General features: G+C 51.0%; 2 protein-coding genes across 5 annotated transcripts; both read right to left on the minus strand.

Annotated features, from left to right (window-relative positions):
• Positions 1 to 418: 418 nt before the first annotated feature.
• Positions 419 to 6,803, minus strand: NPAS4 (neuronal PAS domain protein 4). 3 transcript variants are annotated; one of them, XM_015067922.3, is made up of 8 exons: positions 5,207 to 6,802; positions 4,335 to 4,486; positions 4,047 to 4,149; positions 3,666 to 3,927; positions 3,375 to 3,484; positions 2,892 to 3,027; positions 1,336 to 2,771; positions 419 to 595 (listed from the first exon to the last, which is right to left on the minus strand). In XM_015067922.3, exons 1-8 carry the CDS (start codon positions 5,379 to 5,381, stop codon positions 567 to 569), a joined length of 2,403 nt encoding a protein of 800 aa, XP_014923408.2. In that variant the 5' UTR covers positions 5,382 to 6,802; the 3' UTR covers positions 419 to 566. The 3 variants fall into 3 exon arrangements, with proteins under 3 accessions (XP_014923408.2, XP_026901364.1, XP_053058870.1); XM_053202895.1 differs by lacking the exon at positions 419 to 595 and having other exon boundaries at positions 673 to 2,771; positions 5,207 to 6,803; XM_027045563.2 differs by lacking the exons at positions 3,375 to 3,484; positions 4,047 to 4,149; positions 4,335 to 4,486; positions 5,207 to 6,802 and having other exon boundaries at positions 3,666 to 3,837.
• A 5,781-nt stretch (positions 6,804 to 12,584) lies between these two features.
• On the minus strand, positions 12,585 to 16,746 carry LOC113595456 (uncharacterized). Of its 2 annotated transcripts, none has more exons than XR_008290248.1 (3): positions 16,361 to 16,746; positions 14,875 to 15,962; positions 12,585 to 13,168 (listed from the first exon to the last, which is right to left on the minus strand). XR_008290248.1 is itself a non-coding variant. In XM_053202896.1 (3 exons), exons 1-3 carry the CDS (start codon positions 15,897 to 15,899, stop codon positions 14,056 to 14,058), a joined length of 651 nt encoding a protein of 216 aa, XP_053058871.1. In that variant the 5' UTR covers positions 15,900 to 16,054; the 3' UTR covers positions 12,585 to 14,055. The 2 variants fall into 2 exon arrangements, 1 of the variants encoding a protein (XP_053058871.1); XM_053202896.1 differs by lacking the exon at positions 16,361 to 16,746 and having other exon boundaries at positions 12,585 to 14,216; positions 14,875 to 15,052; positions 15,588 to 16,054.
• Positions 16,747 to 22,980: the final 6,234 nt, after the last annotated feature.

The raw sequence follows: 22,980 nt of genomic DNA on the forward strand, positions 1-22,980 counted from the left end.
TTCCTCCATCGGAAAGGAACGTAGCGTCTCTTCGCGCCCCCCACCCCAGGCGCGGGGCGCAAAAGTCACAAGAAGGGCCGCCAGGGCGGCAGAGTCCATCGGAATTGAAATCCCGTTACTGGTGTGTAGAGAATTCTACGTGGGTGTCAAGAGCCCCTCGGGGCACAGGCTGGCCCAGGTGGGCGCTGCCTTTCCCCCACCAAGGCCCAGGGGTGGCTTGGCCCCCAGGAGTGGAGAACTGGCCCAGGCCCATGGGGTAGTGCGGGGAGTGGGGAAGTGAGACTCCCCCATTCTCCGCTTGAAAATCCCATTCAAGGAAACTCACTACGAGTGAATACAGATTGAAATGGAAACTGAGATTGCTTGAAGTCTCTAAATTTTAAAAAGAAGCTCCCCTCCCCTGCCCTCCCACCTCCCCCCCCCCAAAATCCTGCAGGGCCTAGGGAATCAGATATATCCCCCTCTGGCCCCCAGAATCCCCCCAACTGTCCCGGGGGGGGGTGGAGAGCGGCTCCACGTCTTGATGACAATATGCCATACTTGACGACGTTAAGTCACAGACTTATTCAAAACGTTGGTTCCCCTCCACTTCCATCTGCAGAGAGAGAGAGAGAGAAAGAGAGAGAGAGAGAGAGAGAGAGAGAGAGAGAGAGAGAGAGATGACATTCAGTAAGTCCATTAGGAAAGATAGATTGAAGATGTGGTGTACTGTTGACACATAGTATGGGCTTCAAATATGTTGGTCCAATGACTGAGTGATCACCAGAGGCTCGGCAAGATAAGGGAGCAATTTGGGTGGATGGAATGAAACTACAACTGTAGTTTTGGAAAGGATGGAGCCATGAGCAAGGAGCCCCCAATGGGCCAGGGGCTAATTTTCACTTTCTGCCTTTCCCAAACTTCTACAAACTCTTGCTCTGTATTCTCTTTAAGGAGTAAGAATACTGAGATAGAACTCTAATCCCTCATCCATCAATTTGTCATGTGACCTTAGGCAAGTTTCTTTAACTCTGGGACCTTGGTTTTCTTCATCTGTAATATGGGTGGTGATAGCTGATCTAGGTCCCTCACAGAATTAAGAAGCACAAGCTATTACCAAGGATTCTCTTGCATTTTATACTGCACCCCTGACCCCTGCCCTCTAGGCCCACTTGCCCAGAATAACTATGCTAAGTTTTTCACTAGTTCGTATCCTCACTGCTACCCTGGGCAGCAGGTGTTGTTATCCTATTAATAAAATTCAGGCACAGAAAGGGGAGTTTACTCATCTAATTCCACCAGCATCTCATTGGCAGAACAGGGACTTGAATTTCTCAACATTTTGGTTGGACTTACCTTCATGGAAGCTGTCTTGAACTTGGCTCTGGAGTTGATGCAACTCATCAGTAAACCCATCGTAGGGGAATGCTGAGACACCTGTCTCAAAGGCGGTTTCATATGTGGCCAGGTCCTCCAGGAAGCTGTGGTCTTCTGGGGACAGGTTGTTGCAAGGCGATGAGGCCCCTCCTGGGACCGCTGCCTCAGGATCCCCTGAACTCCATTCCCCATTGGGGTCTGGGGTAGAGAGATCCATGAATATGTCTTCCACGGGCGTCTCTTCCAGGAATATGTTATCAGGGTCAGCCAGGAAATCCAGCTCCTGGCATTTCCAGGGTTTCAGGTCCAGGCTGAGCACAGGGGGACCAGCCCCCGGCAGGGACAGTTTGGAGTCTAGGGGCTCCAGACCTCCAAGTGGCTCTAGCCCGCCCGTGCCAGCCTCAGCTGAGAAGGGCCTGTCCATGCCCTGAGCCAACTGGCTGATCTGCTGGATGAGGCGGTCTATCTCATTCTGCTCCTTCTCAGAGTAGTGGAAGAAACTCTGCTTGACTGGAGAGGCCTCAGGTGTAAGCAGGCCTTCGGGTACCAGAGGGACATCCACAGAGAGGGGGCCCCGCAGCTGGGCTAGGGCCAGGAGCGTGCAGTCCCCATTACCAGGGCTGCTAGGACTTGGGGGCAACTTCTCATAGAGAAAACTGCATCCCTCCTGGGTGAAGTAAGTCTTGGTGGGATTGGGGCTCAGTTGTTCTGGGAAGGTTTGGCTGGGGCTGTTGAGGTGTGCTTGGAATGCTGTGCTGGGAGGAGTCAGTTGTTCATGGGCAGGACTGCCCAGAGCCTCTGGGAAGGTGGCAGTGCTGGGAAGCAGCTGGTCTGGGAAGGCAGAGGTGCAGGGAGTCAATTGATCTTCATAGCTTCTGGCTGAGCTTTCGGTCATCTGGCCTTGAAGTGGGCTCATCAGTGGATCTGGGAAGGTTGCACTGCTTGGAGTCAGTTGATCAGAGAAGGTGGCAGTGCTTGGAGTCAGCTGTTCTTGGAGAGAGCTGGATGGAGTGGACAAGTGGGTCTGGAAGGGCTCGTGGAGGCTGAAGAGGAAGGCACAGCCTCCTGGCTGGTGGGGTGTGTAGGGTGGAGTGCACACAAGATCCTTGCTCAGGTCTGCTTGAAGAGAAGGCTCAGGGCCAGACGGGAATGCCAGGTAACTAAAGCCCAACTCTTTTTGGGATTGAGGAAGCTCTTCTGATGTTGAGGCAGCACCCAGGTCTGGAGCACTAGGGAAATTGGTGCTTCTGGGAGCTCCCAAGGCTGGGGGGAAGAGTGGGTTGGGGCTGGAACACTGCTCTTGAGAGAGGATGTTCTCTGGGAATGAGGGCAGCATGGCTGGGGTGCCCAGAACATAGGCTGCCTGGGTGTTTTCAGAGTTCAGCTGCTGGCGGAGGCTCCAGGCTTCTGTGTCACTGGAGAGGAGAGAAGAGGCAGACGGTAAGGGTCTGGTGGTCTTTCCCAGAGCAGTTTCTGATTTTTACCTCCTCCATGCCCACCTCAGTTGCCCTCCAAGCCCCTGCCTTGCAGCTCACCTGATTGGGTAGTTATTAGCAGTAATGGGGCCCTCTGGACCTTCTGAGTATAACAGGCAATAAATCCATGCCCAGCCTCCAGGCTTGGCCTGCAGTCTCACCACCATCTCTGCCTGAATATCTCCACTCTCAGCCACTGAAGGAAAAGAAGAGATGCAGAGTTAGGATGTCCATCAGGCGACACCACCTAAACTTCCCTCTTATTGACCTTTCCACTGAATTGGGGTATCCATGACATCTCCATTTCTGACTACCCTCACCTGCACCACTCAGCTCCCCACATTGACCTCACCACTTGGAGTCCCCCAGTTCTGACTCTATTCTCACTTCAACTCCTCACCCTAATGTTCATTCTATAATATCCAAAAATTGTTGGCCTCTGTTATCTCCCCAGCATCATTCTTGACCACAGCCCTTCTTGGTTGGGTCTCCCATGACCTTTCCCAGCACCCTGTCTTGTCCCCGGCCTCTCTGGACACTCACACAGGCGGTAGTGTTGAGCAGAAGCGTGGGCCAGGTCCTCGGGGTGCAGCAGTCCATACCATGATTTACAGAGCAGTTCACTGCGCTCAAAGCCCAGGTAGATTAGGACACTGGGAAGGTGGAAAGGGTGTGGTCAGCTTTCTGTTTTCTCTGCTTTATACCCAGGCATCTCACTCCCTCCCAGGTTCTCTGCCCCCTTACACCCCATCCTCCCTGCTCCTGACTCCAGAATCTAGGGTCCCCTCATCTCTGGCTTGCTTTCTTCCTGGAGTCTGAATGCTCTGGACTTACCTCTCAGAGATGTCCAGTAGGGCCAGGTCCTTAGCATGACGGCTCTGGAACATGGCCAGGAAGAGTGAGGCAGGGCCAGGGCCAGGGCCAGGGCGAGGTCTTGGCTCCAGTGGAGCACAGAAAGCCGTGAAAACAGGGTTTCCTGCCCAGTAGGCTCCAGGTGGATGAGCATGGAATCGGCCTCGAATAAGCACCAGTTTGTTGCCTGCACTCTGGCGCCTGAGAGACTTGGAAGTGTTGAAACGGCAGCGGAAGAGGCGATCTAGGTAAATGAAGAGAAAAGCTGATAAGAGGGTGGATTGTTGAGAGAGATAGCAGGTGAAAAGGAGCAGGGAAGCAGGAAGGAGGTTTGACTGAGAGAGGGAGAAAGGGAGTTCTTACCGGTGTCCAGGGCAGAGGGCAGGGTGAGTTGCTGGCGCACAGTTAGGTGGTCAGCTGGGTCAATGATGTCGTAGATACTGTCACCCTGGGCAACGAGGTCCACCTGGAAAAAGGTGAAGAAGAGATGAAATGACATTTAGTGATGGCAGCAAGAGTGAATCCTTAGCACATAGCATCTGGCAGTGTATAACCTCTCCTGCCTCAGTAATTCTCAGATTCTCAAAAGTGGAAAGCTCATTGTATCCCATACGTACTCTAGCCCAAGCTAAGAGGACCCTCAGCACTCACCATGGAGTGGCCCAGATGTTCGCTCACACTCTCAGACAGATATAGCAGCTTCCCCTCAGCTGTGAACACAAGTAGAAATCCAGGTAGTGCCGCCACTATGTCTTCAAGCTCTTGAGATGAGAGAAGCCCTGTGGGTCCCGCCAGAGGAGTGCCTGCAGGGTAAGAAGATATGGTGGGTCAGGAATAAAACTGGGAAGCAAATCATAAGTAAGGAAGGCATGCACTGAGTTTCAGAAAATCCAGAGGAATTTCTCATGAACCTGCCTCTGCACACACCTGTTGACCCGCTACCCACAGCTCTTGCCCAAGGAACCTGTTGCTGGATTTCCCTAGCCAGCCAGCCCTTTGACTTCTAAGTCGGAGCTGGGTCTTTGCTGGCCCTGAATTTCAGACCCTCGGACAGCGCTCAAAAGACAACCGGGAGTTCAGCACCGCGGGCAGCGCCTCTCAACACGGTGATGCGGTCAGCACCGCGGACAGCGCCTCAAAGGCTGCTGAAGAGCCTTTTCAACGTAGAGAACAGTGGCCACGCTTGCCCTGGTTTGGGTGACTCCATCCCTGCAACTTCCCGGGCTTCCCTCCTCGGGTTCCTGGAGTGCCTCTACGCTGTGGGAACTGGGGCCATTCTGTCCTGGCTTTCTTATTCCCATAAATCTGGCAGCAGGGACACTATCCAGGCTCTTACCAGAACTAAGGTGAGGTCTGAACAGAGCTCAGGAGGAAAAGTAGGAAGACCTGAGTTCCCCAAGTCCCGTCTCTCCCCAGCTCGCCGCCACGCTGCCCTAGACATGCATCAGTCCCTGCTGGTTCCCTCAGCTCCACTGTCCCCGGTGCCCGCCAGCTCTGGTCTCTGGCAGCCCCAGTTTGCTCACCTCCAGCGAAGAAGACGCCCTTGCGAGTGTAGATGCAAGCAAGACTCATAATGTGCAGGTAGGAGAGCCGGACCTTGTCCGCTTCAGCTAGAGGCAGGAGCTCCTTGAGGTTCCGGATCTCAGCGTTGATCTGGTCGCGGCGCGCCTTGGAGGCGCCCTTGGTGGAGCGGTACATGACTAGCGGCTGCAGGGCTCCAGCTCGGGTGCTCCGAACACCTGCGTTCCCGTCCCGACGCACCGGTGGCTTCTTCCTCCTTGCTTCCCCGTCTCTCGCTCAGGCTCTCTCTCTCTCTCTCTGTCTCTCCTCTCCTGGGCTCCGCTCGGCTGCGCTGCCCCCCTCGACTGCCTCGTTCCGCCTTATATAGCTCCTGCTAGGCGTGGGGGGCTCGCTTTACAGAAAGGGGGGGGCGGGAAAGCAGGAGGCTGGGCTAAGCAAGCTGCAGCGGGAGCCACTGGCTGGGGAGGGGGGAGCGCTCCTCCTCCCTCCCGGGCTCCCGACGTCATCCCATGACGTAGAATGAGAGCGGGAGGGGGGACGGGGGGAGGGGGAGAACTGAGGCTGCGGAGGGGGCCGCGGCTGGCGGCAGCTGAACCGAGAAACGGGCGCTGCATTAGGAAGGCCTGAAAGAGGGTGCAGGGACCCAGGGGTCCGAATGTGTTCAGCTGAGGGAAGGGACAGGGCAAGGGTTAAGGCGGTCTGAAGCCCCTGGCAGGAGAGTCTGTAGAGAGGAGGGAGGGGTTGGTTCCAACAGGGATTTTTCTAAGGAGATAAGGAAATGGGGGAGGGGGAGGGTAGTCTACAAATTCTTCCTTGCTATTTGCCAGGCAAAGGTCATGTTCACATGGGGAGGAAGAGAAGGACCCTCCTTGGCCTCTGAGGGAGAGGTCGCAGCTGGGGTTTCTCTCTAGGGATTACTCAATCTGGGATTCCCTTAGTCACTTTCAAAGAACAAATCTCCTCCCCCTCCCCCGCCCCCCCCCCCCAGCTTTCCAAACAGGGGCTTGGCATTTAGCAAGGGGCATTATATGGAAGTCTAAGTCTCTAGGGTGGGGTGGAAAGGGGTTCCTGAGAGAGAAGGACCAGCTGAATTTGGCCTTGGTTCCATTTTCCCACAGCCAAGAATAGGAACACCAACACCAACGCTGGAGTCTGCAGTGATTCTGTGTTCCCCTGTCAACTAATTAACTGCAGCCACTAACGGGGGAAACTGAGGCAGGGTCCCAGGGCACGGTGAGGATCTGGGTCTGCATCTAGATATCCCTTCCCCCACCCCGTTGCCAGCCCCAAAGCGAGCGGTTCCCCCCGCCCGAGTGCAAGCCTCGGTCTCCCGGCGGGCCGGGGGCGGGGGCGGGGCCGGGGGAATCCCAGCTCCATATTAGGACAGGAATCCTCCGGCGGCTGCCGCGGCGGCGGCGGGCGGGGCCTGCCTGCCTCCGCACCGCTCCGGAGGGCTCCCCCCGTCTCCGGCGGGGAAGATGAGGAAGCAGCATAGAAAAGAGGGGGCCGTGCTGGACCCGCCGAGATCCCGCATCTGTCAAGGACCCCTTGACTCCGTCAGGCTGTCCTCCGTACCCCCCCTGCAACCCCCTCCCCATCCTCGGCGCTAAGACTCCTCGTTCTGGCTCCTAACCTTCAACTCTCCACATCCTCCTTCCACAGCCCCGACTAGTTTCAGATCTCATTGCCTGCTTGGTGGTCTGTCTTACCTTTGTGCGCCCTCTCCCCCTTCCCCCCACCGCAGAAAAATGTTCCCCTTCTGCTCTCCAGAGACTCTTCCAATCTCCATCAGTTTTCTGTCCATATCATGTCACCTTTGCCCTCTCTCCTTCTTTCTTTTTTCTCTTTTCAGCACAGATGATTGCTCTCTACAGGGGATGAGGGGTGCCTTTCTTTCCCCCAGCATCACATCTGGGCTAGGGGACATTTTATGTGAAATCTTATTTGGTGGCGTAGGGATCTGTGTGAAATCACTTGAGAGGCTGGAAATGAGACCACTTAAAAATTGTGGGAGAGGGACTGGATTGATTGTAGGAAGTCCCATAGGAAGGGTGGGGATAAACTTTGACACCAAGAAGCAAAACTTGGGGTCAAAGAACCCCTCATTCCCATGGGAAAGGGTGGTGGCAAGAGTGGCAGAGTGGGAGCAGGAGACAGCCGAGGAGAAGGGTGTCTGGGCATCTGATCCTGACCTCTTGTGCCATTTTGGCAAAGGTTGGGCCATCTCCATCAACTATCCTGTGTTCGGTGGTACAACTGAGATGAAGGGAAGAGGGGGGGGGCTGTCTGTCTGCCACTCTCTCTAACCCTATTTATCTGGATTTTAGAGAAATGGTTCCTTCAGGAAGCATATCTCTGTTCCTCTTTCATCTCCATCTGACCCCTGATGTACCCATCCCTCTAGCTTCTGACCTTTGGACCCCTTGACCTCAAGCGCTTGATCTTTGGACCCCATCCTTGTATGAAAATCCAGGGAAGTATTCCTATTTTCTTCACCCACTGATGCTTTAGCCTTGACTGGGAGACAGACTTAGTGTCCCTCTCTATGATAAGAACTATTTGTTGGTTGGATGCAGCCAGTCTCCAGTAAGGTGAACAAAACTGCATGAAAGAATGGGGCATTGACCACTGTCCATGGTTCTGGGGGGAAAAAAAAATTCCTGAAGTCATTTGGCCATAGTCTACCTGGACATCAAAAGAGAGTGTGAGTCCACACAGGCTTCAGAGTGAGGCCCCCGTTAGCTGTCCCCTTCTCCTCTGAGGATGAATGTGGGAGGGAGCTTTAGGGGCCCAAGGGATCTGAGCTCGAGGAGTAAAATAAGCATGCGAGGAGAACTAGCCAAGGGAAGAATCCTTGCATTTTTCCAGAATGGGCTGGGGGGGAAGGCCTTCTGGAAAGAAAGAAGGGTCTAGAAAGGGACAAGGGAGGGGGAAGATAAGGGCTTATCCTAGTTCACCCACTCTAATTCAAGTTGAGAAGCTCTATATGCCCCAATGTCTCCTCTCCCTAGGCCAGCTCCCACTCCCCTTGCCTCCCACCTCCGTGAAGCTATTTTTAACTGTGCAGAACCAAAAATAGCTTGGCAGCAGCTTCAGGCCGTGGGAGAGGAGCTATTTATATCACCAGTGACGGTTCCAAAATAGCAAGCAGGAGGAGGGGGGCGGCTGGCACGCTAGAGAGCTCCTGGCCGCTGCTAAAAATACTGGCAGTGTGAGTCATCCGGGCCTGGCTGAGTCACCCCATTCTCCCCCCCAAATCGGCAGGCAGCAGCAGCAGAACAGAACAGGCTAAGAATTGAAAGCTTGAAATGGGGGAGGTATCAGAGCCCATCATCTATGGGAAAGTGGGCAAGAAGCGATTTGATTCAAGAGGGGCTTTGGGGTGAATGTGTAGAAGGAAGGGGGGTGCAGCTAAACCCACTGGGTGAGACTGCAGTATTCCCAGCTATGCAGTGCTGTTTAAGGATGCATGGGCAATTGATGGGAGGGAGCCAGACTGAGGGTGTGCATGTGTCTGTCTGTCCATTTGACTGTGACTATATTTGTATGTCTGTGTCTGTCTGCATGCAACTTTGTGTTTGTGTCCCTGTGTATTTATGCATTTGCCTGCATCTATGTCTGCCTTTGTAAAAAAAAAAATGTCTACCACTTCCTGCGTTATGGGTAGTTCCATGTTTGTGTCTGTATGTGTTCATGTGTTTGCAGCTTTCTGTGCCTCCTTGTCTGTGTGTGTGTTCGTGTCCATATGTGAGTCTGCTCTGTGCCTTTTATTCTCAGCATCCAATGGAGAATGTGAATTTGCATGCATCCCCAGCCTCAATGCATCTTCTGTTGCCCTCTCTGATATCACTTGTTGGGCTCTTACACCACCTATCCCTTACTCACCTCTCTCCACCCAGCATCTTCCTTTCTTTCCGACACTTGGCCCCCAAACCATTTGTGAAAGTTTGTGTTGCATGCAATCTCTAGTAAAAAGATGGAGGAAGTGAGCCCCATATGACCTCTCCCTTTTCTCTTGAATTATCCTGAATCCTCCCTGGCCTGCAGGAGTAAGTGGTTTTCCATCGCTCCATATTTGGGGCGCTGAGGGAAGAGAAGGGCTTTCTTTAGTTCTAAAAAAAAATTCCTGGTGTGGGCACAGGCATGCGCAGCGCGCACACACACACATACACACACAACTGAGAGAGAGAATGAGAAGAGAAAAAAATATCAAGGTCCCTTCTTTACTGAGACAAGCTCTTTGCATCTGTTGCCATGGCAACCCGCCCACTCCTTCCCCCGAAAAATCACCAAGAAGAGGTGATGGCATTGAGGATGGATTGGCTGATTTCTTTCTTTATTATTTTTTTCTGAAAAAGGTCTTTTTATAGCAAGAACAGGCCGTGAGATCCCTTGCTCCTGTCTTGCATAGCTTTATTGGGGACCTGGAGAGACATCACCCCTTACCCACTCTCAAAGAGAAGGTGTATCTTTTCCAGAGATTTTGGGGAGGATGGCCTCCTGAGAGGGAGATGGAAAGTGATGGGAAGGGGGGGGTGTCTGCTTCTCTAGAACAGTATGGAGACTCCTGGTTAGGGCTGCTTTTCTGGATATTTGGGGCAAGGATCTTTCTTGACAGAGGACTGTTGCAGTGTATTCTGTCCTGCCCTGGATAAATGTGTTTATGATACAAGAAGGAGAAAGAGAAAGGAAACGGAGGAGGGGAGGGAGAGAGAGAAGGAGAGAGAGTGTAGGGGGTGGGTAGAGAATCACTTTATGGGTCTTCAGAGCATATGACAAGATGCCAAAGGACACGAGATCTCAGTGGTGGTCAGACCAGACAGGCAGACAAGATGGCTCAAGAAACATCCATTAATGCAATTGATGGTGCTGTGAGTCACCACCAGATCGCGACTGTGTCTTCTTGCCATGCACCCCAGCTTCCCTGATACATAGATAAATGATCTGGGGAGCACTGAATCTCACCTTTCCTAACTCTTGATTCTCAAAAGCCTCCTCTAAAGCCTGGCCACCAGCCACTGCAGCCACATCACTTTCTCAAGTGAACTGTAGCCTCCTGCCAAATGACTGGATGGTGGAAAAGAAGGGATTCCTCGTTTCCTCCTGTGCTTGGCTTGCTACAGAAATGGGGTCACTTGAGGATGGAGGTTGGAAAGCCAGACTAAGGATCTGACTCTAGAGAGAAACACCTCTTCCTTCCAGCAGGCTGCTGCCACCCTTAGCAGGCAAGGGTATGGCCTTGGGAGGGGAGTTAGCTCTACTTGAAGTGATGGAAAGGCTTGAGATTTGCTCTGACCTGTTAGACCTACTCTCATGGCAAATCTGGCTGATACTGTTATAGCAATTTGATAGATGGTGAAACTGAGGATCAGAGATAGATACTGACTTACCCAAATTCACACAGCAAGTCATTGGTGGTTCTGGGTCTTAAGCCTAGTTCCCTGCCCCCAACCCAGGCTCTTTCTCTTGCACTATGGGGTACAGCAGGGGTCTGCAAACTCTGGCCAGCATTCCAAATCTGGCCCACTGAGTGTTTTTGTAAATAAAGTTTTATTGACACACAACCCTATCTATTTGTTTATGTATTGTCTATGGCTGTTTTCACCCTACAATGGCAGAGTTGAGCAGTCACAACAGAGATGCTTGAAAAACCTAATATATTTACAGACTGACCCTCTGCAGAGCAAGTTTTCCAACTTTTAGGGTAGGATGACTTCATACAAGGAATATCTCCACTTGTCTCTCTCTTTCTCAGCCAGAAGCTCTCCGGGCCCAGGGCATACCAAGCTGTCAGTTTATCTCCCTTTATTCTTCCAAATGCCAAGAAGCAGTAGTAGTGTCCCTGCACTACTGGGGGAGGAGAGATTGGGAAGCCTCATGGGCTGGGCTCCTTACTAGGCTAGAAGCTAGGCTTTGTAGCTAGGTAGATGGAGCCTCCCCATGCAGGAGTGATGCTCCACATCCTGCTGCCATGGCAACAAAGTTGGAGTTGGCAACAAAAAATCAGGGTACTCCATTCCATCCTTACCTCAACCCTAGTCTCAAGACTGCATTTTGGGAAGGGGGGGGGTGTCCCATATTTGGTGATTAAGGTATTTTCCGGAAGACAGAAAGCCCCGATGGGAAGAGAGTCATGGTATTATGAGGACTCAGGCCTCCCGGAGCCTCCAGTCTAACCACGGGGAAGAATCTCTATGCACCTTCTCAGAGAGGTTTATTAAGCTGTCCAAGGTCACACAGCTAGAATGAAATAATTCCAGAATCAGAAACCAGGGTCCCCGATTTCTATTTCTTTCCATTTTATTATTATTTTTTTTACCAGATTGTTCTTTTGAATCCATGAGCTTGAAACCACACAAAAGTTCTCTAACAGATTCCCAAGTATCACCCCAGTCCCAGGCCTAGGGTTCACCAGTCTGTGGAGTGGAAGTTTAATCGCTGTATAGAGCTGGTCTGTGCAGTGGCTGTCTAGTCTTCAGCTGCTTCTTTAGCAGCCTGTTTTCTTTCTCCCAAGGCCTTTTCATTATGTGATCACTCCCCCAATCTACTTGCACAGGGAGATATTCAGAACATTTTATCTATTTATGGTTATGAAATCAACAAATCTCATGTGAAGAGGGTACATGCCGGCACCCACACGTTGAGACGGTCAGAGCTGGGTGAGTGGGCTGAACCGTGAAGGTGAGGGACACAGAGCCGTGGAGTGGGTGGGGAGGGGAGAGCGTAGCCAGGTGGGAAAAGATGAGGCTGCTTTGGGCAAGGACCTGGAGGCAGGGCTGGGAGAAGAGGGCACAACTAATACAATGAAGAGCGCGTCAGACCAGCCGTGTTCCAAGGAGGGGAGGAAAATCAATCACCTAAAATGCTCTATGAATGCACAGCAGAGACCCAACACTCCTGTAAGCCTCAAGTGGTAGACAGGAGTCCAGGACACTGGCCTTGCCCTTGGGACAAGGCGGTCTGGAGGAGGAGACAGACCCTCCACCCTTCATTTACTAGTTTGGCCCAGTTTCAGAGTCCTCCACCCCTCCCACCCCCACTCCCTCCCACCGGTGAATTCCTCCTGGCCCTACTGTCCTTCTAGTTGGGTCTGGGACTCTTTCTCAGTGCCCCCACAGCTTCCTGCATTTCCTCATCCTACGTTGTCAATGCTGGTTTACTTGGCTGTCTCCTCACCAGCATCTCTGTCTGGTCTCCACATTCTCAGTGTCTAGCCTAGGACCCGGCTCAGAGCAGGGCCTCAGATATGTATTTCATTCATGCACACACATCCGAGCACTGAGTTTGTGCCAGGCTCTGTGCTAGGCACTGGTGATGCAATGTGTGGGAACACAGGCCTGGCGTTAACTTCATGGAGCATCCAGGCTGGTGAGAAAGCCATTTAAGCCATGGATGTGAAATGATTGCTGCAAAGAAGCGAGGCAAGGCGTGTAGGAAGAGCCAAATGAGGACTGACTGAGCCTGGGGAGTCCAGGGTGGTCTCCCTAAGGAGGTGTAATTGAGCTGAGTTGCTGGATGGCTAGTGACTGGCTGGTCGAGCTGTGCTGTGCTGTGTGGGGTGGGGTAGACAGAGGAGTATGGAAATGAGACCCCTTACAGGGACGGGGAGCTGCATCATGTGAGAAGCCCTCACAGCCTGAGGCTGTGTTAACAGGTGTGCGGAGTGCGGGTGAAGAGGGGGCAGCCTCTGCTAAGGGCAGCTGAGCCCCCACCTTGACCAGGAGGCTTGGCTCCTGTCTACGGGCAGGACCAAGAGGGGGCCCATGGGGGAGAGCAGACGGGTGTGTGGGGAAAGCCAGTAACTTCTTTGTGGGAATGCAGGTGAATGGGAGGGATCCTGCGGCTCAGAGAGGCAGGAGAGGGTGGGCGTCCAGCGAGGGGCTCTGGGGTGAGACTTCCATGTGGAGTCCTGGCTCCTTCACATTGGGGAAATGGCTTAACCTCTCATGCTTCAGTTTACCCATCTGTTAAACAGGGATGTGAGGAGAATAATAGCTCCTGCATCAAAGGCTTGATGGAAAGTTAAATGAGTTAAATCATTAAAGCACCTGGAACAATGCCTGCCGCATGAAGGGAGCACGATCAACGTTGAATGACGGACTGTCGGCCACCATTACTTCACCTTTATGAAAAATATAATTTTGAACAAGCCTCTGAAGAGATGGCATGGGCTGCTTTGGGAGACAGCACATGCTCTGTCATTGTGGAATGACAGGACCCAGGCACCTACTGGCTTTCTGTAGCCTTGGCCCAGCTTGGTCCGAGAGCACCAGATGGGCTGGGCTGGGCTAGGGGCTGCAGCGGTTCCAAAGAAAAGGACACGGGGGGCTGGGAAGGTTGAGGGACACACACAAAACCATCCTGAGGGCTCTGGCCCTGGGCCCAGTGTGGTCCTTCCCGGGTACCACCGGCTCCCACGGTACTCAGCAAGTCTAGGCAGGGAGGCCCAATGAGCCCTTTCAGTGCTCAGCAACTCAGCTCCCCTTGCCGTTTTTCTAGAAGCCAACCTAACCAACTTCTTCCCCAACTTAAAACACTCCTGGTTTCTATCACTCCCAACTACCCCAGATTCCTCCCGGCCACCTTCCCTCTTCTGCCCCCAGGTGCCTAGGCCACCATAGGCGCTAGCTTCAAGGATCTCCTTCTTATCACCTGAACATACCTTGCAGCACGAGAGTTCACAGATGCACCTTATATACCTAACGTGGGCATTAACTCACTAAAACTTCATGGCAACCCCACACGTGAGCTCTTATCATTCCCACTGGCCCTGGGTCCAGCAGAGAGGGAGTCTGCAAGGAATGGTCCGCAGCATCCCAGGAGAGACGGATGGGGTTCAAGGCTGAGGTGGTCATGGGAAAGCAGTAGACCTGGGACTGGCCAGTGACAGAAGGGAAACCCTAGGAGCAACCAGAGACTCCCCATCCTTGGAAATGCTAGAGCTGCAGGGAGTTGGTTGGACCACAGCAAGAAAACAGGAGTGGCAGTTATGGCCTGTTGATGGAGCAGATCCTGGAAGCAGGAAAAGATTAACCCTGAGCAGATGGGGAGGGAACACCAGGAAGCTTTAGGATAAAGGACCACCCAGCTGAAGGGAAATCTCTCGAATCACCTAGAATAGACAGGGGATGAGCTGAAGGAGCCTTCTGTCAAGGATCGTCAAGGTTCTGGAGGATTGGAGGTGGGCTCAGCCTAGATCTCAGTGGATTGTGTTTGATGCAGGGGAGAGCCCTGGGCAGGAGACAAAGATTCTGGTTGTAACCCTGCCACCAGCCTACTTGGGTGTTATGCAAGCTCCTTCCCCTCTCTGGGCTCAGTTTCCCTGATTGCAAAATGTCAGTGGTAGTGGGTTGGACCACTTGGCCTGGAAGGGACCTCCCCTCTCTGGCATTTTGAGCATCTCTGGGTCCAGGACCCAGCTGGCCAGTGCCTCTCAGGCTTTGGAAGTTGAATGTTGCCTCTCTGAGGCCCAGTGTGAGGTAGGAAGAGCCCACATGCCTAGTACTAGGTTCTGGGTGGGCTTGAAGTCTCCCGGAGGATGAAGTCCTTAGCCCTGGACAAGCAGGGCCACCTTGGGCCTTGGAGACCTGGCCTGTGTGAACATTGATGGAAGCAAGCACCATCAGAGGCCATTCTCACAGTTCTGTGCCAAGTGCATGAGGGGACTTACCATTGGAGAGATCCGCAGGGCTCCAAGGTGTGTAAGACAGACCCCAGGTCATCCTCGGAGAGGTCTGCACAGCCCGCGGCTGAAGCAAGTACTGTCTCTTTATACTCCTCCTTAGCTTCAGCCTGGAGAAAAACACCCCAGCAGTGTCCCACAGACTGCCATAGAGGGACTCCACAGCCTGGAAAAATACCACATTTCAGAGAATCCCAGACTCACAGTTGGAGTGGGGGGCCCCTTAGTCATCCGCCTTGGGTGACTGAGACCTAGTACAGAGAATTGAGTGATCCAAGTGACACAGCCATCGTTTAGTAGAAGTGGACCCTGGACCAGGTTCCTGGCTCACAGTGCAGTGACCTTTGTGTGCCTTGTAAAGGCTGGCCTCTGGGACCAAGAGGCAGAGAAAGAGCCCAGGCCAGGAGGTGGTGTTCTGGGAACCAGTCTCAACAATGCACTGACTTGCTGTGTGAGCTTGGCAAATAATGTCTCCTGGAGGGATGCCTCAGTTTCCACTTGTGTTCATTTAAAGGCTTGGCTCTGGCAATGGATACCCCTAGGAAGAGCCATTCAAGATTCCAGGGCTAACTTCTCCAGAGCAGGAACCTCTCTCCTTTACCAGGTTTGGTGCTCACAGCCAGGCTGGGTTGGATCCACCTTTGGGCCCCCAGCCCTGGTCCAGAGTAGGGGCCCAGAGACGTCAGGAATCTATACATCACCTTGGGCATGGTCAAGTACTTCACAGAAGTCTTCAGTGAGTTCTGGTCAAACACCCTTGTGATTGTTACAGGGAGAGTGCAGGCATCATTAGGATTGGGCAGGGGAATCCAAAAAGCTGGGTCCACATGGCTCTGGGGAGCTCTGCCAGAACCTGCAAGCCATACGTCCATCCAGAAACTAGCTGGTGCTTGTAAGCAGTCTGGAAAAGGTTTGGTCCCAGAAAATTCCAGAAAGCTGGTGACCTGTAGGAAGCCTTCGATGGAAGCAGACATTTGCAAGTAGCAACCTAGTTGGTTAGCCATAGAGTCCATGGGATCCAGAAGCTTGTCTAGAGTGATTAACGGTCTGGAAAGCCCATCTAGGTCTGGACTGTCCTGGGGAAGAAGAAGCAGATGCCATGCTGGAAGAGGAGATGTCTGGCTCCGCTGTTGGGTACAGGGCAAGGGCCAGAGGCTGACACACTGTGCCAGCTATTCTCAAGGTTAAGGAACACAGGATTGACCTCTGGCTCGGAAGCCTACATCATTGGGCTCTGGCTCATCGCTCTCCAGGAACATGCCATGTGACCCTGGTTAAGTCACTACTCTTCTCTGGGCCTCAGTTTCCCTTTCAGTTTAATGGGTGTTCTGGAGAAACTGATCAGGGGCCTTCCAGCGAAGATCTTAAACCAACCCCAGGCTAAGCCCGGGACAAAAAGGCTAAGGCAGGAAGCTGGAGGGGGGCACGGGTCTCCAGAGACCCGGGGTAGCCCCGCGGGCAGTGAAGTTCTCACCTGATGTTTTCACTCTGTGGCCTTGTCCAGAGAGGATTCCCAAACGCGCTAGGCCTGGCATCTTGTTTCCTTCCAAGGCTCCTATGGAAGAAGAATCTCCCCTGTTGGAGGGAGGAGGAGGGGGACGAGGGGCAAGGGCAGGACCTCCTTTCTCATGGTTGAAATTTCCCTAAAGTGAGTGGAGGGCGCTAAAATGGGGGTGGAGTATATGGCACGGGGGGCTTCCCGGGCCCAGGCTCCGCGCGGGGCTCGCGGCTCGGGGGCGGGGGCAGCTCCCGGCCTCTAGCGGAGCCGCCACTCCGCCGGTTGCCTTTAAAAGGCGCCAGCGCGCGCGCATCAGCAGAAGGGCTGCGGCTCTCTTCCAAAATAGGCAAGAACTGGGAGGCCGCGGGAGACGACGAGCTGCGAGCTGCGCGGACGTCACCAGGGGCCTCCCTCCCACCCCCGCCTGCATCACGTCTCCATGGCAACGGCGTACCGCGGCCGCAGATGAATGAGCTAGAGCTAGGAGAGGAGGAGCGCACAGAGACGAACGATCCCTCTTCCAGCATCCAGGCTGCCCTAGGGAAGGGGATGCACACCCGGCGCTAGAAGGAAGGGGGCGCCCTCTTATTCAAAAAGACTCCAAAACCCATTCATTCCCAAATGATCCTTTTGTGTCCCGGAAATCTGGAAGCTACATGGTCCAGGGACCCCTGACCCTTCGGTTCAGGGCTCCTCCAGCCTCAGAGCTCCCCTTTACCCCCCTATCCTCTCTTATTCCGTCAGCTCTTTCTGTTCCCCAAACTTTGCGGAAATATCAGACATCGTGTGTCTTAGCGCCACCACGTGGCCAATGGTGGCGCTGCGTCAGGAGCGCTTGTAGCTGGGGTCTCGCCGTCTATGTCGCCCTCTGGCGCTTGCTAGTGGGAAGAGCACAAAAGATCTTAGTCTTCGCATAAGGACTAATTAACAAAGGCATCATTGAGACATTAGTAAAGTTTAGTGAGTGCTTTCGATATGTCTAAGTTGATAAGTGCTTCATTTCATTCTCACAGCAGCTCTGCAATTCAGACGATGACGACGATGACGATGATGATGATTACTATTTCGATTTTACGGGTGAGAACAGGCTGAGGGAAGTTGCAGCTTGCCTAAGATCTCCCAACTGTAGGGCAGAACCGCCACCTGAACTCGTGCTGTGAAAAGCAATTGTGACCCCCTCACTTCCAAATCAGTGGTCTCTGTTGGTCCACCCCATAGTCTCTTGATATAAGCAGCACAACACTTATTAAAATGATTCCCATTTTACAGGTAAAGAGACTGAGACTCAGAAAAGTGAAATGTTTTGCCCGAAGTTTCAGCAGCCATGGATAGAGCCCAGGTCTCTAAGCCCCTGATCTAGGGATTTTTAGGCAGTGGAATAACAGAGAATTCAGCACACCCCTGTGAGACCCTTAGTAAGAGAGACTGAGGAGATAGCTCATCCCGGGCTACCCCCCCTCCCCATTAGCAAATGCCCAAGGTCAGCAGAGGAGCAGGGACTCGCCCCCACCTCCCAGGATTTTGAGAGTTCATACGAGTTAGATGCTTGTTTATCTCTGCATATATAAAAATGTGCACCGTGCATCATTTTAATGCCATCTTTTTTTAAGCTTATTTATTTTTGAGACAGAGAGAGAACAGGGGAGGGGCAGAGAGAGAGAGAGAGAGAGAGAGAATCCCAAGCAGGCTCCAAGCTCTCAGCACAGAGCCACACGCCGAGCTCCATCTCACCAACGATCTCACCAGTCATGAGATCACGACCTGAGGTGAAATCCAGAGTCCCACGCTTACCCAGCTGAGCCACTCAGGCACCCCATTAGTGTCATCTTCTAAGAGACTCTTCCTACTAATGCAGGACCCCTTGCATTTATCTAGTATTGGGCTGAGAAGACGCTTCCTGGTTTCAGCTTGCTGCTTTTTTTTTTTTAATTTTTTTTCAACGTTTATTTTTGGGACAGAGAGAGACACAGATGAACGGGGGAGGGGCAGAGAGAGAGGGAGACACAGAATCGGAAACAGGCTCCAGGCTCTGAGCCATCAGCCCAGAGCCCGACGCGGGGCTCGAACCCACGGACCGCGAGATCGTGACCTGGCTGAAGTCGGACGCTTAACCGACTGCGCCACCCAGGCGCCCCTCAGCTTGCTGCTTTTAAATTGACCTGCCCTATTTGCCAGTGAATAACTGTTCTCAGGTCTATTGCTTTCTTGTTTTTCCTGGGGAGATGCTGACTCCATGCCAGTCTCAGGGTGGCGCTGGGGGCGGGGGGGTCTTGTTAGTTTGTTTTTACTGGCTTGTGTTTTGGAGCTCATGGATATAACATGTTATCTAGTTTTGTTGCAAAACTCTGACCATGTGATTTGATTTTATTATATAGTTGCTCTGTTTTAAGTGGAGATTCAAAATCTGGCCTCCACTGCTGCTGCTTCCCCTGTTATTCTTAGCTAACCCACTTGGGGATGCCAAGGGTTTGAGTGTAAACCATTAAAGGGAATCCGAGAGGCTGGTAGTCACACTTTCTAAAGCTCCGGTTTAAAGACACTGCTTCCAGTGTGGTTTAGATTTTTCAGGAATCTGAACCATCAGCAATGGGCACATTTCCCCATTTGGTTGACACTCACTCCACTTACCAGATCCTGGACTTCCAAGGCCCATTAATGGCTTTCCTGTCCCCATTCAAAGGACACCAATTCAGTCAACATCTTTCCTTCATCCTGGATGGTTCTGTTGTTTTCCCGTGAGCTTGTTAACAGGATTTGCTGCCTTTATGGCAATCCTAAAAGGTCTGGAGAAATCCGTCCATTTATTTACTCTAGACAAAGTAAATCTTTATCTAGATTCACTCAGATGTGTATCTAAATAGCTTCTCCTAAATGCTTTCCTACTGTTTCCTCCAGTAGGAAATGCTGGAGGATATTGGGGTATTCCCTCTTTTTGATCCCAAAGTTTTTCTCCCAAGGTGTGTTTACAGTTGTCTGCATAGACCCATTCTGCCTCTTGATATGAATGTCCTCTGGAATAGCCAGTCACTCCAGGAAGTCCACAGAGTTGGGACAATTTGAGATAGTTGGTAAATTCCCTCTGCACTCACTATTCCACCATTGGGTTATAACCATCCATGTTTAATTTCTTACCCATCAAATATCTGCCCCCAAGTGGCTCCCATGGGTATGCTCCATGCCCAAGATTTTAGTATCATAGCAGTGAGGGTGGGGACGGGCACAGGAATGTGGCCTCTCAGTTGGTTTTCCATAACTGTTCAGTTCTGACTTCTACTGAGCAGAGCCAAGAACTGTCTCATGAGCATTTTTTTAAGTTTATTTATTTATTTTGTGAAAGAGAGAGAGTGAGAGCAGGGGAGGAGCAGAGAGAGAATGAGAGAGAGAGAATCCCAAGTAGGCTCTGTGCTCTCAATGCAAGAACCCAACATGGGGCTCGAACCCACCAACCATGAACTCATGACCTGAGCTGAAATCAAGAGTCAGACACTCAACCAACTGAGCCATCCAGGCATCCCTTTCATGAGGATTTTCAATTGGAGCCATATCTAGTAAATTCTTATAAACAAAGCATCTTCCATGTGGTACAGATAGACTACAGATAGAAGAAAAATCTTTTCACATTATTTCTACAGTCAGTAGGGCCAATCTTTGTGGCATGGTACCCATTCAGATTTGTTAATCCTTGAGGTTCTGTATCAGTTAGCTATTGCTTTATAACAAACAAACAAACAAACAAAACAGTAGCTTAAAACACTGCACATTTATTATTGTACACAAGTCTATTGATCAACTGGGCAGTCTGGCTTTGGATGTATTCAGTTAATACTTTGTGGTCAGGTAGGCAACTCTGTTGGTCTTGTATTGGATCTCTCACATACTTTGGGATCAGCTGGCTGTAGGTTGGTCTAGCATAATCTCAAGTGGGAGCATTGGGCTCTCCTTTACACAGTCTCTCATCTTCCAGCAACCTAGCCTGGGCTTGCCCACATGGAGGTGGCAGTGTTCCTAGAGGGAGGTGGAATACAAAGCCTTTTGAGGCCAAGGCATGGAGCATGGCACTCCACATTCTATTTGACCAAGTCGGTCACAAGTTCAACCCAGAGTCAGAGTGGGAGGAGACTACAAAGCTACAGGGAAAATGGTGAATACAGAGAAAGCAATAACTGGGGACATGAATGCAGTTACTTTCCACAGGCTCCATGAGTTTCTCTATGACAGCCAATTATGGTGACAGTGAATTATGCCTGCTTAAATTTTTATTTATAGTAGGATCATTATTCTATATTACGTTCCTAGCATTGATTTTTACCAATATATTTTAAACAGGGTCTGAATATTTTTTAATTTTTCATTTTTTAAAAAAATTTTTGGGGCGCCTGGGTGGCTCAGTCGGTTGAGTGACTGACTTCAGCTCAGGTCATGATTTCACGGTTTATGAGTTCGAGCCCCACGTCAGACTCTGTGCTGACAGCTCAAGCCTGGAGCCTGCTTCAGATTCTGTGTCTCCCTCTCTTTCTGCCCCCCCACCCCGCTCATGCTCTGTCTCTCTCTGTGTCAGAAGTAAATAAGCATTTATTTATAAAATAAGCATGAGCATTTTTTTAATGTTTATTTATTTTTGAGAGACAGAGAGAGACAGAGCATGAGCAGGGGAGGGGCAGAGAGAAGGAAACACAGAATCTGAAGCAGGCTTCAGGCTCTGAGCTGTCAGCACAGAGTCCAACATGGGGCTTGAACTCACAAACCGTGAGATCATGACCTGAACCAAATTCAGATGCTTAACTGATTCAGCCACCTAGGTGCCCCACTAATTTTTCTTTTTAATGTTCATTATTTGAGAGAGAGAGACAGAGAGACAGAGAGACAGAGCACAATCAGGAGAAGGGCAGAGAGAGAGAGAGAGAGAGAGAGAGAGAATCTGAAGCAGGCTCCAGGCTCTGAGCTGGACAGAGCCTGACACGGGGCTCGAACCCACACACCACAAAACCATGACCTGAGCTGAAGTCGGACGCCCAACCGACTGAGCCACCCAGGCACCCCATCTGAATTTTTTATTATTAGGCTTCACAGGCACCACTCATAAATAGAAAAATTTGGATCCAAAGAACTTTATTCATTAGTAGTTAGAATGCCACTCCAGGCAGCTCACCATCATCCATTTATCATGCAATAAGCTGTGAGTAAAAGAGAACTCAAAAAGTGGCTTAGAATAATTAAATGTAATATCTCACAAACTGAGAAATCCAGAGGAGGACCAGTCTATGCATCTTTTGAAAGGAAGGAGTTGACTTTAGAGGTTCCAAGCAATGTATCCGGATATAACACCCAGAGGAGAAAGAGAGAACAGGTCCTTCCATTCCTGGATCTCTTTCTTAGAGGAGAAGGAACTTCCCGCCCCCAACCCCCAAAGAATATCTGATACTAGACATTTTCCCTTTGCACCTCCAGATCCACTTGCCATCTTCTCCAGCTTGCTCCATGCCCTGGGATGGTGGGCTCTATGATGGTATGGATGGGCTCCTTTGCCCATTTTTTGCCAGGTGATGTGGCCAACAGGAATAATTCACAAAAGAATGAAAGGGTCAAGGAGTTAGGTCGAGGTATTTAAACTTCCTTGCCATCTACACTGGGTGACCATGGACTGATAGCATTTCTTCATCAAAGACTGAAGCCCCTGAAAGACTGAAGATAGTCTCCCCTACACATCTTTCCCAGTGGTTCATTAGCTTGAATTAAGTTGCCTGCTTCTGAGCCAAAACATAGGAGGGAACAACACTGTAAAATGATTATAGAAAAGGTAATCGAGGTAGAAGATTCATAAATGAAATCTAACATAAGGTAATTGGCATTCCCAATGATGAAATTAGAAAAAATGCAATGGGAAAAATATTAAAAGATACAGTATCACAATTTCCGAAATAAGGATCAGCCTTTATTTATATGTAAAAGCTCATAGGTTGAAAAAGCATGCATGTCCTGGAGGAGGGGAGGAATCGCATAAAAAGAGCAAAGTGTCAGTCTGAAAGTACTAGATGTTATGGATACAGAGAGATTCCCATTGATATTTATGGGGGGAAAACTTGTCATTTATACAAATAGGATAATGTAATTCATTCATTCAACAAACCTTTTATGCTAGATCCTGTTCAAGACATTTGGGATACATTAGTATACAAACTACTGGTCTCTCCTTTTGTGGAGCTTACAGTCTAGTGGGGACAGAGACCTAACAACCGACATCATGAATAACAAAATTAGATGTTATGTTTATGGGAAAAAAATGTAGAGCAAGTTTGTCGGACTGGGAAAATCAGGGTTGCAATTTTAAATAAAGTGGTAGAGAGGACTTGTTGACAAGTTAGGAGGCCTAACGGTAGTCCATGTTAAACTGTGGCAACAAATATCCTCAATTCTTCACTGCTTATAACAAGAAAGAGAGATGTTGAGGGGGAAGTTGGAAAGTAGATATGGGGTTAAAGATTGAGGTCTGAATTGGATATAAATTTGGGAGGAGACCTTGGTATATAAATGGTGCTTAACACCACAAATCTGGAGTGAGTACATTATAAAAGAGAGGAGTCCAAATCCAGAAGCCT

This window comes from Acinonyx jubatus, chromosome D1 (genome assembly GCF_027475565.1).
Source record: "Acinonyx jubatus isolate Ajub_Pintada_27869175 chromosome D1, VMU_Ajub_asm_v1.0, whole genome shotgun sequence".
NCBI lineage: Eukaryota > Metazoa > Chordata > Mammalia > Carnivora > Felidae > Acinonyx > Acinonyx jubatus.

Excerpts from the sequence above, each read along its gene's own strand:
- NPAS4 (XM_053202895.1), bottom strand. The coding sequence starts at position 5,381 with ATGTACCGCTCCACCAAGGGCGCCTCCAAGGCGCGCCGCGACCAGATC. Across the intron at positions 3,928-4,046 it reads GCCCTCTGCCCTGGACACCG|ATCGCCTCTTCCGCTGCCGT; the intron begins GTAAGAACTCCC and ends TCATTTACCTAG. Across the intron at positions 3,485-3,665 it reads CTACTGGACATCTCTGAGAG|TGTCCTAATCTACCTGGGCT; the intron begins GTAAGTCCAGAG and ends CCACCTTCCCAG.
- LOC113595456 (XM_053202896.1), bottom strand. The coding sequence starts at position 15,899 with ATGGACTCTATGGCTAACCAACTAGGTTGCTACTTGCAAATGTCTGCT. Across the intron at positions 15,053-15,587 it reads AGTACTTGACCATGCCCAAG|GCTGTGGAGTCCCTCTATGG; the intron begins GTGATGTATAGA and ends GTATTTTTCCAG. Across the intron at positions 14,217-14,874 it reads CCCTGCGGATCTCTCCAATG|GATCTGCTCCATCAACAGGC; the intron begins GTAAGTCCCCTC and ends TCCTGCTTCCAG.